At 39.3% G+C, this 18,965-nt stretch overlaps 1 protein-coding gene across 1 annotated transcript in view; it reads right to left on the reverse strand.

The window, feature by feature from the left end:
- The window catches only part of scara3 (scavenger receptor class A, member 3), a 111,710-nt gene that overhangs the window by 20,750 nt on the left and 71,995 nt on the right, over positions 1 to 18,965 (reverse strand). Inside the window, 3 exon segments of the mRNA XM_051960950.1 lie at positions 11,240 to 11,484; positions 11,639 to 11,757; positions 12,154 to 12,234. Coding sequence (XP_051816910.1) covers positions 11,240 to 11,484; positions 11,639 to 11,757; positions 12,154 to 12,234 — 445 coding nt within the window.

The following is an 18,965-nucleotide window of genomic DNA, read 5'->3' on the forward strand; positions in this document are numbered from 1 at the left end:
CACGCGTTCATCTGCTCGAGCTCTATGAAAACCTGTCCAACTAATTTCAGCTATCTTCAATCTAGGGGGCGCTATAACCTGAAATATGCAAACTTTTAAAGATTATCTCCTCCGAAACCGTACAATATTTCGGCATCATATTTGCACAGATTATAGTGAATATCCAGCCAAACAAAAGTTATCAAAAGAAAAAGGCTAACTTGTCCAGTTTTTGTTTAATACGCTGTCAAAGCTTGTCTTCACCAGAAACTATGTTTCGCTTAATTTGACCCCATAAAAGTGCATGTATTTTGCTGAAATTTGGTACGCAGGTCCGGTCTGCTGAAAATTTCAATATTCTGAAAACAAATTCTGGAAAAACTCTATAGCGCCACTCCTAGGACACAAAAAACGCATAAATCACAAATGACCTCAGCTCTTCGCACAGGAATGTCGTCGAGACACGGAACCACCACTCACCGCGTCGTCTGCTCGGAGCTCTACGAAAACCTGTCAATGGATTTGAGCTATCTTCTACCTCGGGTCCGCTATACACCAAAATATGCAAAACCTTTGAACATTATCTCGTCCGAAACCGTACAATATTCCGGCAGAGGAACTCCTCTGGCTTTCATCTTCGGTCACGAATGGCACTTGCTTGCCGACGGCACGGGGGGGACGGGCGAGGTCCCGCCCAATGCTGCTTGCAGCTTTAATTATTATTATTATTATTATTATTATTATTATTATTATTCCCCGCACGTTTCCCTTAATTTGACCCCCTAAACGTGCATAACTTTTTATGAAATTTGGCACGCACGTCGGGTCATGCGAAAATTTCAATATTCTGAAAACAAATTCTGAAAAAACTCTATAGCGCCACCTAGGGACACGAAAATTTCAAAAATCACAAATAACCTCAGCTCTCTGCACAGGAATGTCGTAGAGACACGCAACCACCACTCACGCGTTCGTCGGCTCGAGCTCTACGAAAACCTGTCAGCCCAATTTGAGCCATCTTCAATCTCGGGGGCGCTATAACCCAAAATATGAAAACCCTTTAAAGATTATCTCCTCCGAAACCGTACAATATTCTGGCTTCATATTTGGACAGATTATAGTGAATATCCAGCCAAACAAAAGTTATCAAAAAAAAGCTAACTTGTCTAGTTTTTCTTTTATAAGCTAACAAAGTTTGTCTTCACCTGAAACCATGTTTCGCTTCAATTTGACCACCTAAACGTGCTTAACTTTACATGAAATTTTGCACGCACATTCGACTGCTCGAGCTCTATGAAAACCTGTCCGAATGATTTGAGCTATCTTCAATCTAGGGGGCGCTATAACCCAATATATGAAAACCCTTTAAAGATTATCTCCTCTGAAACCGTACAATATTCTGGCTTCATATTTGGAGAGATCATAGTGAATATCCAGCCAAACAAAAGTTATCAAAAGAAAAATGCTAACTTGTCTAGTTTTTCTTTGATAAGCTAACAAAGTTTGTCTTCACCTGAAACCATGTTTCGCTTCAATTTGACCCCTTAAACGTGCATAACTTTATAAGAAATTTTGCACGCATGTTCGACCGCTCGAGCTCTACGAAAACCTGCCGAACGATTTCAGTTGTCGTCAATCTAGGGGGCGCTAAAACCCAAAATATGAAAACCCTTAAAACTTTATCTCCTCCGAAACCGTACAATATTCGGGCTTCATATTTGCACAGATTATAGTGAATATCCAGCCAAACAAAAGTTATCAAAAGAAAAAGGCTAACTTGTCTAGTTTTTCTTTTATCAGCTGTCAAAGTTTGTCTTCACCTGAAACCATGTTCCGCTTAATTTGACCCCCTAAACATGCATGTATTTTGCTGAAATTTGGGACGCAGGTCCGGTGTGCTGAACATTTCAATATCCTGAAAACAAATCTGGAAAAACTTTATAGCGCCACCTCGGGACACAAAAACTGCAAAAATCACAAATGGCCTCAGCTCTTCGCACAAGAATGACATACAGACATGCAACCAACACTCACGCGTTCATCTGCTCGAGCTCTATGAAAACCTGTCCTAATTTCAGCTATCTTCAATCTAGGGGGCGCTATAACCTGAAATATGCAAACTTTTAAAGATTATCTCCTCCGAAACCGTACAATATTTCGGCTTCATATTTGCACAGATTATAGTGAATATCCAGCCAAACAAAAGTTATCAAAAGAAAAAGGCTAACTTGTCCAGTTTTTGTTTAATACGCTGTCAAAGCTTGTCTTCACCAGAAACTATGTTTCGCTTAATTTGACCCCATAAAAGTGCATGTATTTTGCTGAAATTTGGTACGCAGGTCCGGTCTGCTGAAAATTTCAATATTCTGAAAACAAATTCTGGAAAAACTCTATAGCGCCACCTAGGGACACAAAAAACGCATAAATCACAAATGACCTCAGCTCTTCGCACAGGAATGTCGTCGAGACACGGAACCACCACTCACACGTTCGTCTGCTCGAGCTCTACGAAAACCTGTCAATGGATTTGAGCTATCTTCTACCTCGGGTCCGCTATACACCAAAATATGCAAAACCTTTGAACATTATCTCGTCCGAAACCGTACAATATTCCGGCAGAGGAACTCCTCTGGCTTTCATCTTCGGTCACGGATGGCACTTGCTTGCCGACGGCACGGGGGGGGACGGGCGAGGTCCCGCCCAATGCTGCTTGCAGCTTTATTATTATTATTATTATTATTCTTCCCCGCACGTTTCCCTTAATTTGACCCCCTAAACGTGCATAACTTTTTATGAAATTTGGCACGCACGTCGGGTCATGCGAAAATTTCAATATTCTGAAAACAAATTCTGAAAAAACTCTATAGCGCCACCTAGGGACACGAAAATTTCAAAAATCACAAATAACCTCAGCTCTCTGCACAGGAATGTCGTAGAGACACGCAACCACCACTCACGCGTTCGTCGCTCGAGCTCTACGAAAACCTGTCAGCCCAATTTGAGCCATCTTCAATCTAGGGGGGCGCGCTATAACCCAAATATGAAAACCCTTTAAAGATTATCTCCTCCGAAACCGTACAATATTCTGGCTTCATATTGGACAGATTATAGTGAATATCCAGCCAAACAAAAGTTATCAAAAAAAAGCTAACTTGCCTAGTTTTTCTTTATAAGCTAACAAAGTTTGTCTTCACCTGAAACCATGTTTCGCTTCAATTTGACCACCTAAACGTGCTTAACTTTACATGAAATTTTGCACGCACGTTCGCTCGCTCGAGCTCTACGAAAACCTGTCCGAACGATTCCAGCTATCGTCAAGCTAGGGGGCGCTATAACCCCAAATATGAAAACCATTCAAAGATTATCTCTTCCGACACCGTTCAGTATTCCGGCTTCATATTTGGACAGATTATAGTGAATATCCAGCCAAACAAAAGTTATCAAAAGAAAAAGGCTAACTTGTCTAGTTTTTCTTTATAAGCTGTCAAAGTTTGTCTTCACCTGAAACCATGTTTCCGCTTAATTTGACCCCCTAAACGTGCATGTATTTTGCTGAAATTGGTACGCAGGTCCGGTCTGCTGAAAATTTCAATATTCTGAAAACAAATTCTGGAAAAACTCTATGGCGCCACCTAGGGACACAAAAAAACTGTATAAATCACAATAAACCTCAGCTCTGCGCACAGGAATGTCGTAGAGACATGCAACCACCACTCACGCGTTCGTCTGCTCGTGCTCTCCGAAATCCTATAGACGGATTTGAGCTATCTTATATCTAGGGGGCGCTATGACCCAAAATATGAAAACTCTTTAAACATTATCTCCTCCGAAACCGTACAATATTTCGGCTTCATATTTAGACAGATTATACTGAATATCCAGCCACACAAAAGTTATCAAAAGAAAAAGGCTAACTTTTCTAGTTTTTGTATTATAAGCTGTCAAATTTTGTCTTCACCTGAAACCGTGTTTCGCTTAATTTGACCCCCTAAACGTGCATAACTTTTTGTGAAATTTGGCAGGCACGTTCTCCCACTCAAGCTCTACGAAAACCTGTCCGATAGATTTGTGTTATCTTCAATCTAGGGGGCGCTATAACCCAATTATGAAAACTCTTTAAAGATTATCTCCTCCGAAACCGTAGCATATTCCGGCTTCATATTTGGACAGATTATAGTGAATACCCAGCAAAACAAAAGTTATCAAAAGAAAAATGCTAACTTGTCTAGTTTTCCTTTATAAGCTGTCAAAGTTTGTCTTTACCTGAAACCATGTTTCGCTTCAATTTCAACCCCTAAGCGTTCATGGATTTTGCTGAAATTTGGGACGCAGGTGCAGTCCCTGAAAATTTCTATATCCTGCAAAAATATCTTGAAAAACTTTGTAGCGCCACCTAGGGACACAAATACTGAAAAGATAACAAATGGCCTCAGCTCTTTGCACAGGAATGTCGTAGAGACATGCAACCACCACTCACGCGTTCATCTACTTGAGCTCTACGAAAACCTGTCGATGAATTTGAGTTATCTTCAATCTAGGGGGCGCTATAACCTTAAATATGCAAACCCTTTTAAACATTATCTCCTCTGAAACCGTACAATATTCCGGCACAGGAACTCCTCTGGGTTTCATCGTCGGTCAGTGATAACACTTGCTTGCTGATCGCGTGGGGGGGCGGGGCGAGGTCCCGCCCAATCCTGCTTGCAGCTTTAATTGATAATTGGAGCTCTTTTTGGGGAAAACCTGGTCTGATTAGGAGAGACGGCATCTATCCCACTTTGGCTGGTGCAGCTCTCATTTCTAGGAATATGGCTGATTTATTAGTACTCCTAAAGCATGACAACCCAGAGTTAAGACCAGGATGCAGAGTTGTAGTGTTACACACCTCTCTGCAGTTTCCTCACAGCTGTCACCCTCCAGTAATTCAGTTAACTTTATTGAGACTGTGTCTGTCCCCCGACCACCAAAATTCAATAAATTACACAAATCAAAAATATACAAAAGAAATAGTAACCACAAAAATTTAATAAAAATTAATACCACTATTTCAACAGAGCACAGAGACAGGAAAATTAAATGTGGTCTGTTAAATATTAGATCTCTCTCGTCTAAATCTCTGCTAGTAAATGAGTTGATAACTGATCACCAGATTGATTTGTTCTGTTTGACTGAAACCTGGTTGCAGCAGGAAGAATTTGTTAGCCTAAACGAATCAACTCCCCCTAGTCATATTAACTGTCATATTCCTCGAATCACAGGCCGAGGAGGAGGAGTAGCAGCAATCTACCATTCTAGTTTAAATTGAACCAGAGGCCTAAACCTGATTACAGCTCATTTGAAAATCTCACTCTTAGTCTCTCTCATCCAAATTTGAAAGCTCAGAAACCAGTTTTATTTGTTGTTATATATCGTCCTCCTGCTCCTTATTCTGAGTTTTTATCTCAATTCTCAGACTTTTTATCTGAATTAGTGCTCAGTTCAGACAAAGTTATTATTGTGGGTGACTTTAACATTCATGTTGACATAGACAGCGACAGCCTTACAACAGCTTTTAATTCATTATTAGACTCAATTGGGTTTTCTCAACATGTAAATAAACCAACTCATAGTTTTAATCACACTCTTGACCTTGTCCTGACTTATGGCATAGAAATTGAAGAGTTAACAGTATTTCCCCAGAACCCTCTTCTTTCTGACCATTTTATGATAACGTTTCAATTAAAGTAAAGGATTGTTTAGCAGCTGAGAACAAATATCATTACAGTAGGTGTTTGTCTGACAATTCAGTATCTAAATTTAAGGAAATAATACCCTCACTGTTTACTTCAGCAACGTTTACTGATAAATCAGAAGGCAAATATTATTATTTTACCCCCACAGAAGTGGATTATTATGTTAATAATGCTTCAGCCTCACTGCGTACAACTCTTGATAGTGTTGCACCTGTAAAAAAGAAAGTTATATCTCAGAGAAGACTTGCTCCTTGGTATAATTCCCAGCTGCGGACTTTAAAGCAGGCATCCCGAAAGCTAGAAAGAAAGTGGTATTCCACTAATTCAGAGGTCGTGTATGTGGCTTGGAAAAATAGTCTAGTAATCTATAAAAAAGTTCTTCGTAATGCCAGGACAACTTATTTTTCATCTTTAATAGATGAGAACAATAACAACCCTAGGTTTCTCTTTAGCACTGTAGCCAGGCTGACAAAGAGTCAGAGCTCTGTTGAACCTTGTATTCCTTTAGCTTTAACCAGTAACGACTTCATGAGCTTCTTTACACATAAAATAGTTATGATTAGAGATAAAATTAATCTGGCCCTTCCTACAAATGTCACAGATGCTTTTGAATTGGCTGTTAGACCTGATGAATCTTTAGAATTCTTCACTCCTATATGTCTCTCTGAACTAATTTCAACCGTTTCTACATCCAAACCATCAACATGTCTTTTAGATCCTATCCCAACTAGACTCTTCAAGGAGATTTTACATTTAATTAATTCTTCAATGTTAGATCTGATTAATCTCTCTCTAGTAACAGGCTATGTACCACAGGCTTTTAAGGTTGCTGTCATCAAACCTTTGCTTAAAAAGCCCACTTTAGATCCAGATGTGTTAGCTAACTATAGACCGATATCCAACCTACCATTTCTCTCTAAAATTCTGGAAAGAACAGTTGCAAATCAATTATGTGAACACTTACAAAGGAATAATTTGTTTGAAATGTTTCAGTCAGGCTTCAGAGTGCATCATAGCACAGAAACAGCTCTAGTGAAAGTTACTAATGACCTTCTCATAGCATCAGATAATGGACTAGTCTCTATACTTGTTTTGTTAGATCTTAGTGCAGCGTTTGACACAATCGACCACAACATTTTATTACAGCGTCTAGAACATTCAATTGGCATTAAAGGGACAGCATTGGACTGGTTTAAATCCTACTTATCAGATAGGTTCCAGTTTGTGCATGTCAACAATAACTCTTCTGAGCATACTAAAGTTAATCATGGAGTTCCTCAGGGTTCTGTCTTAGGACCGATACTTTTCACATTATACATGCTTCCTTTAGGCAATATTATTAGGAAGCATTGTATTAACTTCCATTGTTATGCAGATGACACACAATTGTATTTATCTATGAAGCCAGATGAAACTGATCAGTTAGCTGGACTGCAAGATTGTCTTAAGGACATTAAAACCTGGATGACTTTTAACTTCCTACTGCTAAATTCAGACAAAACTGAAGTCATTGTATTTGGCCCCAAACATCTTAGAAACTCGCTTTCAAAGCAAACAGTTACTCTGGATGGCATCACATTGGCCTCCAGTACTACTGTGAGGAATCTTGGAGTTATTTTTGACCAGGACATGTCCTTTAACTCACACATAAAGCAAGTCTGTAGGACTTCCTTTTTTCACCTGCGTAATATTGTAAAAATCAGGAACATTCTGTCTCAGAGTGATGCAGAAAAATTAGTTCATGCTTTTGTTACCTCCAGGCTTGACTATTGCAATTCCTTATTATCGGGTTGTCCAAATAGCTCTCTCAAACATCTACAGTTGATCCAAAACGCTGCTGCGAGAGTACTGACAGGAGTTAGCAAAAGAGATCATATTTCCCCTATACTTGCTTCTCTTCACTGGCTTCCTGTTAAATCCAGAATAGAATTTAAAATCCTTCTTCTGACATATAAAGCTCTTAATAACCAATCTCCATCATATCTTAAAGATCTGATAGTACCTTATTATCCAAGTAGAACTCTTCGTTCTCAAGCTGCAGGCTTACTTGTTGTTCCTAGAATTTCTAAAAGTAGAATGGGAGGCAGGGCCTTCAGTTATCAGGCGCCTCTCCTGTGGAACCTGCTCCCAGTTTGGGTTCGGGAGGCAGACACCCTCTCTATTTTTAAGACCAGGCTTAAAACGTTCCTTTTTGACAAATTTTATAGTTGGGGCTGACTGGGTGAACCACAGGGGTTCGGCTTGTGTCTTCATTTGCACAGCTGACTCCCTCTTGGACGTCCCTTCGTTCTGCCTCTAGTCATGCTGCTATAGGCCTAGGCTGCTGGGGGACTTTTCTTGACGCACTGAGCCCTTCTCTATCTACCTTTACATTTAATATGTATACCGTTATTGCAGTACATTCACTCTGTTTCCCCCGGTGCTATTTCTCCGAGTGTCCCTGGTCCCAGAGCTGGATGCTTCAGATCTGCGGTTGATGTTCCACCACCTGGTCCAGTCTCCATCATGTCCACTGTGGGATGCTGCTGCTGACCTTCCTCCAGCCCTCTGCTTCCAACTCCCTTTTTCCACCAGTCAACTCTGCATTCCCTTCGCTGTACTGTTATGCTAACTTACATACTTTTTGAATTTTACTGCTAGCTATATATGGAGTATGTTTAATGTCAGAGCCGTACATCATAAGAGTAAATTATGAGTCAGTTTTCAATGTTAGCTTATACTTTGTCTGTGTCACATATCCTGTCATGCATGTATCCAAATGTGTGTTGTGTTTTCCTTGCTTTCCCACCCCTCCCTCTTCTCCCATCCCTCCCCCTTGCCCTCTTCTGTCCTTCTCAACCCGCCCGGCCAGCAGGCAGATGGGTCCCCCCTATATAGAGCCGGGTTCTGCTCGAGGTTTCTTCCCTGTTAAAAGGGTGTTTTTCCTTGCCACTGTCGCCTTTGGGCTTGCTCTGGGGGTCAGGCATTTGGGTTCTGTAAAGCATCTTGAGACGATTTGACTGTAATTGACACTATATAAATAAAATTGAATTGAATTGAATTGAATTAAAATGAAAATTGGTGTTTGCATATACTATTAGCTATGACCAGCTGACATCTAAATGATTTGCTGACAAAATAATACATATTTTTTTAATTCCACATGTTATAGGAAAAGGAAAACATTGGAAAAATTGGTGAGGGTAGTGAAGAGATTACAGAAGAGAAAAGTACTGGACTGTATGGAGCTGTCGTTATGGTTGTGTTTAATAGACTTACTGTCTGTTTAGTAGTGTTGTAATTGCTATAACATAACTGTAAAAGGCATATTTTTGGAAGGAAAAAAAACAAAATTTTGGTGCATTATCCCACGTGACACAACCCTTGCGGTGGCGGAAGTGGCCTGACTGATTGGAAATCTCCCGGCCTGAATTTCTTTCCCAGTCCGGCCCTGAATTGTAGTAATACTTTGGTGTTGAAACCAGTGGCATTCCCATCAGCCTCTGTTGAATTTTGTGCTTACTTTAATATATTGTGAACTTGTTAGGGTGCTTATGTTAGCAATTGGCTGAAAATGTGTCAGTGATAATGAATACACAAAAATCAGAAATTTTGTGCATGCAAACCTTTGCAGGACATCTGTGTGCAGGCCATAAATTGTGACCATGAGGTTACAATGGCAATATGGACTTAGGGACTTGGGCAGATGATGAAATTTACATTATGTGGATCCCAGCAGAGCTCTGACTGCATGTATAGTATGACACTGACTAAAAATGTCATGTCCACATACTGCACAGCTACTGAGACACAATTTTAATGATCTTGTGTATAGATAGAGGCTGTTAAAACATGTGTTCATGCTGCTGATAAGAAATGTTCTGTTCATTAAAATCTGAAGACTGAGTGTATCAACAATTGACATTTGTGTTTAGAATACACACCAATCAGGCATAACATTATGACCACCTGCTTAAAATTGTGAAGGTCCACCTTTTGCTGTCAAAACAGCCCTGACCTATCAAGGTATGGACTCCACTAGATCCCTGAAAGTGGGCCATGGTATCTGGCATCATAATCAGCAGCAGGTCCTTGAAGTCTTGGAAGTTTCAGGGTGCCCAGATAGCAAACTATGGGTGAATCAATGTTGAATCTATGTTGAGACCTAACGTAGAAATTATACAGAAAGCGCAAGGTTGATAAAATGTTGAGTCAACGTTTGCTTTTCAACCATAAATCACACTTCACCCAGCTAGCAAAAGATGTTAAATCAATGTTGAATTAGGGTTAAGAAGGTTGAATTGTGGTTACGGTTGAAGATTGATGGTTGGATCAACGTTGATTCAACAACATTTTGTCAACATTGAAGTTTGTGTTTAAAAGATGCCATTGAATCTACATTGTATTTTGGTTTAATTAAAATGTTTGACAGGTCAACGTTTAATTAATGTTGAATCTTTGTTTGCAAACATATAATCTATGTAAGCAAACGTTGACTCAACATTTTATCAACCTTGCGCTTTCTGTATAATTTCTACGTTAGGTCTCAACATAGATTCAACATTGATTCACCCATAGTTTGCTATCTGGGTGGGGCCTCCATCTTTGCTTTGTGGCATGGCACATTATTCTGCTGAAAGAGGCCACAGCCATCAGGGAATACTGTTTCCATGAAAAGGTGTACATGCTCTGCAATAATGCTTAGGTAGGTGGTACGTATCAAAGTGAAATCTGCATGGATGGCAGGACCCAAGGTTTCCCAGCAGAGCATTCCCCAAAATATCACATTGCCTCCCCCGGCTTGCCTTCTTCCCATAGTGCATCCTGATGCTATGTGTTCTCCAGGTAAATGATGCACACGCAACTAGTCATCCACATGATGTAAGAGAAAATGTAATCATCAGACCAGGCCACCTTCTTCCATTGTTCAGTGGTCTAGTTCTCATGTGCCCATTGTTGGTTCTTTTGGCGATGCCCATGCACAGGGCCACACTGATTGGTCTGTGCTTATGCAGCCCATACATAACAATCTGTGATGTACTGTGTATTCAGACACCTTTCTATCAGAACCAGCACTAATTTCTTCAGTAATTTGAGCAACAGTCGCTCATCTGTTGAATCGGAACACACTGGTCAGCCTTTACTCCCCACGTGCATCAATGAGCCTTGACCACCCATGATCCTGTCATAAACCTTTGCTGGTTCACCACTGTTCCTTCCTTGGACCACTTTTGATAGATACTGACTACTGCAGACTAGGAATACCCCACAAGAGCTGCACTTTTGGAGATGCTCTGATAAAGTCGTCAAGACTCACAATTTGGTTCTTGTCAAACTCGCTCAAATCCTTATGCTCAGCCATTTTTCCTACTTCAAACACACCAACTTTGAGGACAAAGTGTTCACTTGCTGCCTAATATATCGAACCCATTAACGGATGCCATGATGAAGAGATAATCAGTGTTATTCACTTCACCTGTCAGTGGTCATAATGTTATGCATGATCGGTGTTAATCTATTCATCTGTCTTCCTCCAGCTTTGTAGTTACCTGAGTGCCACTGTTGTGTTAACTTGCTGTGCTGTTGCTTTGATGTCATACTGATCTTCTGTCAACGTTTTCATCTTCTCTTCTGTTTCCTCAATCACATCCTTCCAGCCCTCCACACGATCCAGGTACCTTTGCAGTGATTGGTTGAGAAGCTTGATCGACATGAGGTGGTTTTGACTCTCACGCGTCAGCCTATTGCTGGTGGACTTCAGGGTGCCCTGGGTCTGGGAGGCCTGGTCCAGGACCTGGAGAGGGACATGAATAAGATCAGGATTTGGAGAGGTTTTCTGCTTTTGTTTTCTTTATATTGTTACAAATTGATTGCCCTTGGGGTTTGAACTGTTGGTTGAACAAAATCAATACCTTTGCTATGTGAGCCTCTTTTTAGATCATCCATACCTGCTCCTGTCCCAGTATCATTCTCTGGATGTCTTCAAACTCTTTCTTCAGTTTGCTGATCTCTTTGCTGTACAGAGTTACATCAAGGCAGCCTGAACAGTTTGGCATGGACCTCAAATCTGAGACATAAAGAAACACGAGGAGATCCATCTTGTCTATGGTCTCTACCCAATCCTTAATCCTGAGTAAACATTTAGTCCTCAACCCATCTCTAAATGTGCCTGTGGTTTTTGGAGAAGTACTGTGCTGCACTGTGAATTTTTAGAACCTTTTTTTTTATAGCCTTTTGATAATTCGATATAGGAACAATCAACTTCTTTCAAATTGTCCCACAGAATAGCAAATGTAGCTGCTTTGAGAATGTACTTATAGCAAAATCTTGCACTGAAAACAAAACATCTACATGTTTTAACATGAAATTTTAGAAAAATTTGTTTTCTGTGTGAAAAAAGAATAGTTTATTAACCTGAGTCAGTATAAAAATGGCCAATTGTAAGTTAATCTTTCTACTTTACCATCTATTCCCTGCTGGGCCTTGTTGATCTTCTTTTGGTAGACTGATTCCTCACTGGACAGGTTGTCCACCTTCCTGAAAACTGAAGACACAGAGATGTCCGGAAAAATGTTCGTTTTATGAAAGTACACTGATTTTTTACTTAATACTTAACAACAAGCACATTGCACCGGTTGAATGGTATCACATCTTTGTTTCTGGGGAAATTAAACTATTAGATCTAAACTACCATAAACATCTGGCAGTGACATAAGCAGGAGTAAGCTGGCCCTGAAGCTGCAAAGCAATAAAAACGGGAAGTTGTAATTTAAGCCCTGACAACAAAACACAAAGTTTTCATTAACTAACAAGTGGAACCAAAACACTGAAGAATGATGGTTTAGCCAGCTGGTCGAGTCCTGCTTCCCCAACATATTTGACGAGAGAGCAACGACAGTTTGGACAGCACCAGTTTTGTGCATACAAGTTTACGTTTATGAGTGCAGGCTTGTGTGTTGTGTATTTTCAGACTTTTTCAGCATGCTAAACTCTGACTCAGAGGATTAATGGAGGCTTGTCCTATAGGATGTTTGTATTTATAAATGCTTCCACATGTTCTCTGCACATACCAGCTGCTCTACTGTATGAATTGCTGTGACAGTGATGCTGAATGTGGTTCATGGCTTTTGCTACATTCTGTGCAACAATGCTTAAGCAGCAACAGAGTATTTAAACGCAAGAATGGACATAGATAGAAATCAACTACCATTTCTTTCTGCATAAACATTACTTGTGGTATGTGTTTTTAAATACTCGGGGTATCATTTTCACTCCATTTTTTCCATGATGCAAACAGATAAAAATGTGTTATTTCATTCAGCATTTGTTCCAGGCTTTTACAGAAGAATTTGTTTGTTGTAAAACAGATGTTGGGCTGTGTGTGTGTGTGTGTGTGTGTGTGTGTGTGTGTGTGTGTGTGTGTGTGTGTGTGTGTGTGTGTGTGTGTGTGTGTGTGTGTTCTTGTACTTGCTACATGGTGAGTACCATTTCTGCATTTAACTATCAAAGTGAGGACATTTTTACAAAGTGAGGACATTTTGGCCGGTCCTCACTTTGAAACAGCCATGTTTGAGGGTGAAGACTTGTTTTTAGAGAACAGGTATGAATTGAGGTTTGGTTAGGGTTAGGGTAAGGATTAAGTTTAGGCAATCAGTTGTGATGGTTAAGGTTAGGATAAGGCTCTAGGAAATGCATTACGCATATGGATGTCCTCACTAAGATAGAAGTACAAACATGTGTGTGTGTGTGTGTGTGTGTGTGTGTGTGTGTGTGTGTGTGTGTGTGTGTGTGTGTGTGTGTGTGTGTGTGTAGGTTTAAATGTGTTGACATGGTACAATAATGTGTCTCAATGGTAACTTGTCTTTGAGTGTTTTCTTGTATTCTAGTATTGTATCATATTTCTTGCATTCTGGTAAAACTTTGGAGCTGTCACATATTTGAGCAACTGTTTACAATGCACCTTCCTTCTAGGATTATTAAAGCAATTCTAACTCTGATATTGTTTTTCAGTTATCTCTACTGATAGCATATGGAGCACCTTTTTGTAAAAACGTAAAAATGTCTCCCTCAGTAATATTTTCTTTTTATTCCCCTCACTTTTAGTAATGACTAAAGTCAGTTTGACAGCAGATGACGTTTTTATTTTACTGGAACTAACTATATGTCAGCTGTAAGAACAGAAATGAATAAATCAAAACATGTGACTGTGATCAATATTTAAAACAGGGCTGTAACTCTATAAAATAGTGGGGGAAAAAACTGTTTTCACTGTTTCTTAGGACTCAATGTTTTGTTTTGGAGATTTTATTGTATGCAATTTTCTGTAAGGTAAGACAAAAGTAAACTATAAACTGTCACATTGGAGGAGCTGAAACCACTTGGATGTCGAAATATGACTGAATAAAAGGTAAAAATATTTGGATAACTAGATAATTATCCAAATATTTTTACTTTCTTTTTTTAATCTTGTTATCGTGTCCACACCGTGTTTTTATATGCTGCAAAACACATCATGAGTGAAAAAAGTAGTCAACACCATGCCTGAGCACTTCTACTTTGAAACTGCAAGATACTGGTGACAGTCTCACCAGTATGAGACTTCAGAACAAACTTAGCTGAATTACTCCAATATTACAACTTACCATCGCATAGCTTAAAATGGTTTTACAGTTTGAGCAAAGTTCTGAGATAGGGAGCTGAAGTTGTGAAGTTGCACCAAGTGAGAGGGACGCGTAGAGAATGTGGCAGGGACTTACTTAATCAGCACATTCTAGAAGAAACAATGGTGTAGTTATATCAAATACATTTTAAAGGATTAAGAGATTACTTTCAAGATAAATTCTTAAAAATGTGTAAGTTTTGATACTCTAAAATGTATTTTTTTAGGGATTTTCAAAATATGTAGATAAATAAGTGTCAGCAAATGTAGCCATCTGTAAAAAAAAAAAAAAAAAAGTAAATGTCATAGAATATTGTTTTAAACTCTTTGTCATACAACCCAGAATTTACAGTTGAATATTTACTGTGTGAATCAGGTACAAAATGCTTAGTAATTTCTACAAGACAATATGGAAAAATAACAATTGTGCAACTTGGAGGGAAAGAGAAATCAGTGCCTGCTTTTGTGAATATGTGGTACAATAGTGGGAGATAAAAAACAAAAGAAATTTGTATTAGTAATAAGGTCATTCCAGGTGAAATGACCAGATATTCCTTGGGGGTGGTTGCCGCACCATTTTCAAATTAGTCCTAAATTTGATGGAACTGTCTTGTAGAAAAATTTAGGGTCTCTGGTACCTGTCCCACACCGAGATTTTTGCTACCAAAAATAGCCAATTAAAAATCTCGTCCAACTTTGGGAGCTCATATTTTCCGAACTGAGGTTTGGTAAATATACCATGATACCATTACACTTTTTGAAGGTAGTCACCTTTAACAACTAACATTTCAAACAGAACAAAACATACATAATACTACCATTGGAATGACTACTAATACTTGTATCCCAATTTAAAGTACTGAAAAGCAAAAAACGATTTTGACATTACCCATGCCATTTTCAGTAAGAAGATCTCAGTAACTTCAAATATAACCCTGCTGCTTTTTTGTACAGTGAAAGAAGACAGAACTGTCTTGTAGAAAATTTTGGGGTCTCTGGTACCTGTCCCACACTGAGATTTTTGCCACCAAAAATAGCCATTTAAAAATCTCATCCAACTTTGGGAGCTCATATTTTCCAAACTGCGGTACCTAGAAAGCTCCAGTTTGCTAAGTTATCACACAGGTTTGTGTAGAATGGAACCCAGGGGTGTTAGAACACGTCTGTGCAGTATTTCTAGTGCTTTTAAGGTCCCAAACCCCACTCGTGAGTAGGTATCTCTTAATTTTTTAGCATTTTTAGCAAGCCCCCATGCCCTGCAGAGTGTAAGGAAACACCTGGGGATGTTTGTGGGGCACTAGCTACATGCAGAGGCCTTGTTTACCAACTCACAGCTCTCTGGTATGTCTAGAGGCTGAGAAATAACCACTTAAAGATGCAAAAAACGCTGGCAAAGCTTTTTATAGCCCAGATTCTGAAAATTTCAGACCCCCACAACTCAGAAACTATTTGAGCTACAGGCCTACAATTTTGCATAGAAAATACTTTTGTGACTATCTAATGGCATGCAAATTTAGGACTAATTTGAAAATGGTGCGGCAACCACCATCTGGTGAAACCACACGGAATGACCCAATACTGATACCCTGCTACCACAACCAGTCAAAAGTTTGAACACAAATTGTCATTCAGTACTTTTTATTTGTATTATTTCTACATTGTAGATGAATACAGAAGACTAGAACCTTTTTGTTTGGAACACAATTCCATATGCATTATTTGATGTCTTCAGTATCTGCAGTGTATAATCAAATAAAAACCACTGAATGAGAAGGTGTATCCAAACTTTTGACTGGTAGTGTATATCTATAAACTAAAACAAGGTTTAACATATTTCTTGAAATGTTACCAAAGTGCAGGAGATAAAATCAAAAGAGACAGAAAAAACACTGAAACGCACGTGTCATAAACAATCATCAATTTGTTTCTTTCATGTTTTTTACGGGTCCTACACGTAGCAACTTCAGTCTTTAATTTTAATTGTGTAGACAGTTGTGTCAGATTTTCTTTGTGACATGGCATCTTAATTTTTCATGAGTGATTGAGATAGCATACAGATGGTGACTTCTATTAACTACTTCAAGTAGGGCCCATTTCATGCACTAATTAGACTCAGCCACAAACACTACAGCAGGAAAGTCTGAGAGGCTTAGCAAGCATCTGAAAAAAATCAATTAAACAAACAGATAAATCATTTCAAACCATGTCAAAGCAGCTACTGATCCCAAAATCAGCTGTGTAAACAACTGTTTCTAAATATAAGGTGCATGGTGCAGTTGTGTCACTGCCACAATCAGAAACAAAGTACAAGACAACACTTGCTGCTGAGAGACAGTTGGTCAGGGGGTCAAGGGTCAACCAAGAATCACCAAAAAGCAGGCCTTCAATTCATTAGAAGTTGCTGGAACAAAGTTGTCAGTGTCCACAGTGAAGTGAGTTTTACATTTCCATGGACTGACAGCTTTCCATGCAAGAAGGAAACTCTGTTCTCTAGAAGTGGCACCTTAAGGCTCAACTAAAGAACAGTTACACATGGACAAAGAAAATGACTTTTGGAGGAAATTTGTGTGGTTAGAAGAAAAAAAAATAGCTGTTTGGTTACAAGGACCAGAAATATATTTGGATGAGAGAAGGTGAGGCCTCCTTTGGCAGGTATAACATCTGAACACACTCGTGACATTCTTTCCACAATGGAAATCAAATATTCTTCACAAAGTTCTTCTGAACTCTGTTGCAGAAGTTCCTATAAATGTGTGGCACTTTTAGGTTGCTTTATTTTCCATCTTCTATCCAGTTCATCCCAAACTAGCTCCATGGGGTTTAAGTCTGGACACTGTGCTGGTCACTCCACGTTTTCAAGCATACCATCTTTTTTTTTCTGAGGTACTTCTGGCATAGCTTGGATTAGTGTTTTGGGTCATTATCTTGCTCGAGGATGAACCCCTGACCAACTGGGAACATAACAGAGGGTACTGCATAGTGCTGTACAGTTCTATGGTAGCCGTTTTGGTTCAGGGTACTCACTCTATACAACTCACGGACCCTGGATCCAGCAAAACAGCCCCAAACCATCACGCTTCCTCCTCCATGTTTGACACTTGATGTCACACTGAGGAACCATCCTTTCTCCAACTTGACAGTGTAGAAAAATCCTGCATGATGAACTAAAGATCTCAAATTTTGATTTATCAGTCCATAATACCTTCTTCCAGTCTTCAGTAGTCCATTGGTAATGTTTTATGGCCCAGCCAAGCCTCTTTTTCTTATTCTGATATCTTAGCAATGGCTTTCTTGCTACAATTCAACCTGTCAAACCTGCAACTCCAAGTCTTCTCTTCACAGTTGAAACTGAGACTTGCTTCCGATGACCACTATTATGCTGTGCTTGAAGCTGTTGTCCTGTGAGCCACCCATCATGCAAGGTGTTGACTTTCAGAAACTTGTCTTCTGATTCTGTTGTGGCTTTGGGTCTTCCAGACCTCTTCCTGTCACAGTTTCCCTCAGGAGACTGTACTCACTGACACTTTGACTTTCTTTGCAATTTCTCTGTTGGAAAGACCTACATTTTTGAGTGTTATGATGGTCTGTCTCTCTACTATTTTTGATTAATTGCCTTTTCCTCAACATTTTTACACCAACACACTACTTTGTGAGGTGCAATACTGTTCAAATAATGCTCTGGAGGGTATGGTGCCATGGTGTGCTCCAACACTACTTTTATGCAGACAGAGGGGGTTGTAAGTAATCTGTAGGATTTGGTAGCACCAGCTTTCAAGGTTTGATCAATCTCGATTGCTGCAAAACAGCTTTAAGTTGTTAACCCATTTCCTGTTCTTTGAAAAAGGCCTTTTTGTATAATTCTGATGTGTGTATTATCTTTCAGTACTGGGTAACCTTACCTTTTTTTTAATCTCTGGCAGTTCACCACTTATCTTTGTACCATTTCAAGCTATTCATTGGACATTGGACTTTTTCATTGGCATTCTAAATCTTTTGACCACTAATGTACATTCTACACAAAAAGGTAAAGCAGTAATGACTCTATCAGTTAACTCTAACAGTTATGTGTTGCATTAGCAATTAGCTTAGAGCACATTTAGGGGTAGATAAATTCTGTCAAAATTGAGGAAAAATAATAAATGGACCAAACTGTAGCAGTGCCAGTAGCAGCAACCAGCAACATAGGTTCACTTGAAACCATAGATGACAGATACACCATCACCATGTAGAGGATGAACATAACCTTCTGAGTCTGAAAGTTAAGCATATGTGGTGGTGTCTTATGCAGTTTAATGGCCAATAGAGTCAACTTCCCTGGTTACAAAAAGAAGTCCAACTGTATAGAAATGAGTGACAAAGTTACATTGATTCTCATTTGATTTATTACAGTGGTATGCAAAAGTTTGGGCATCCCTGATAATTTTCAAGATTTTCCGTTATAAATCACTGGTTGTTCGGATCAGCAATTTCAGTTAAATATATCATATAGCAGACGAACACAGTGATACATGAGAAGTGAAATGAAGTGTGTAGTATTTACAGAAAGTGTGCAATAATTATTTAAACAAAAGTAGGCAGGTGCATAAATTTGGGCACCCCAACAGAAAAATTACATC

This window comes from Acanthochromis polyacanthus, chromosome 16 (genome assembly GCF_021347895.1).
Source record: "Acanthochromis polyacanthus isolate Apoly-LR-REF ecotype Palm Island chromosome 16, KAUST_Apoly_ChrSc, whole genome shotgun sequence".
Lineage (NCBI taxonomy): Eukaryota > Metazoa > Chordata > Actinopteri > Pomacentridae > Acanthochromis > Acanthochromis polyacanthus.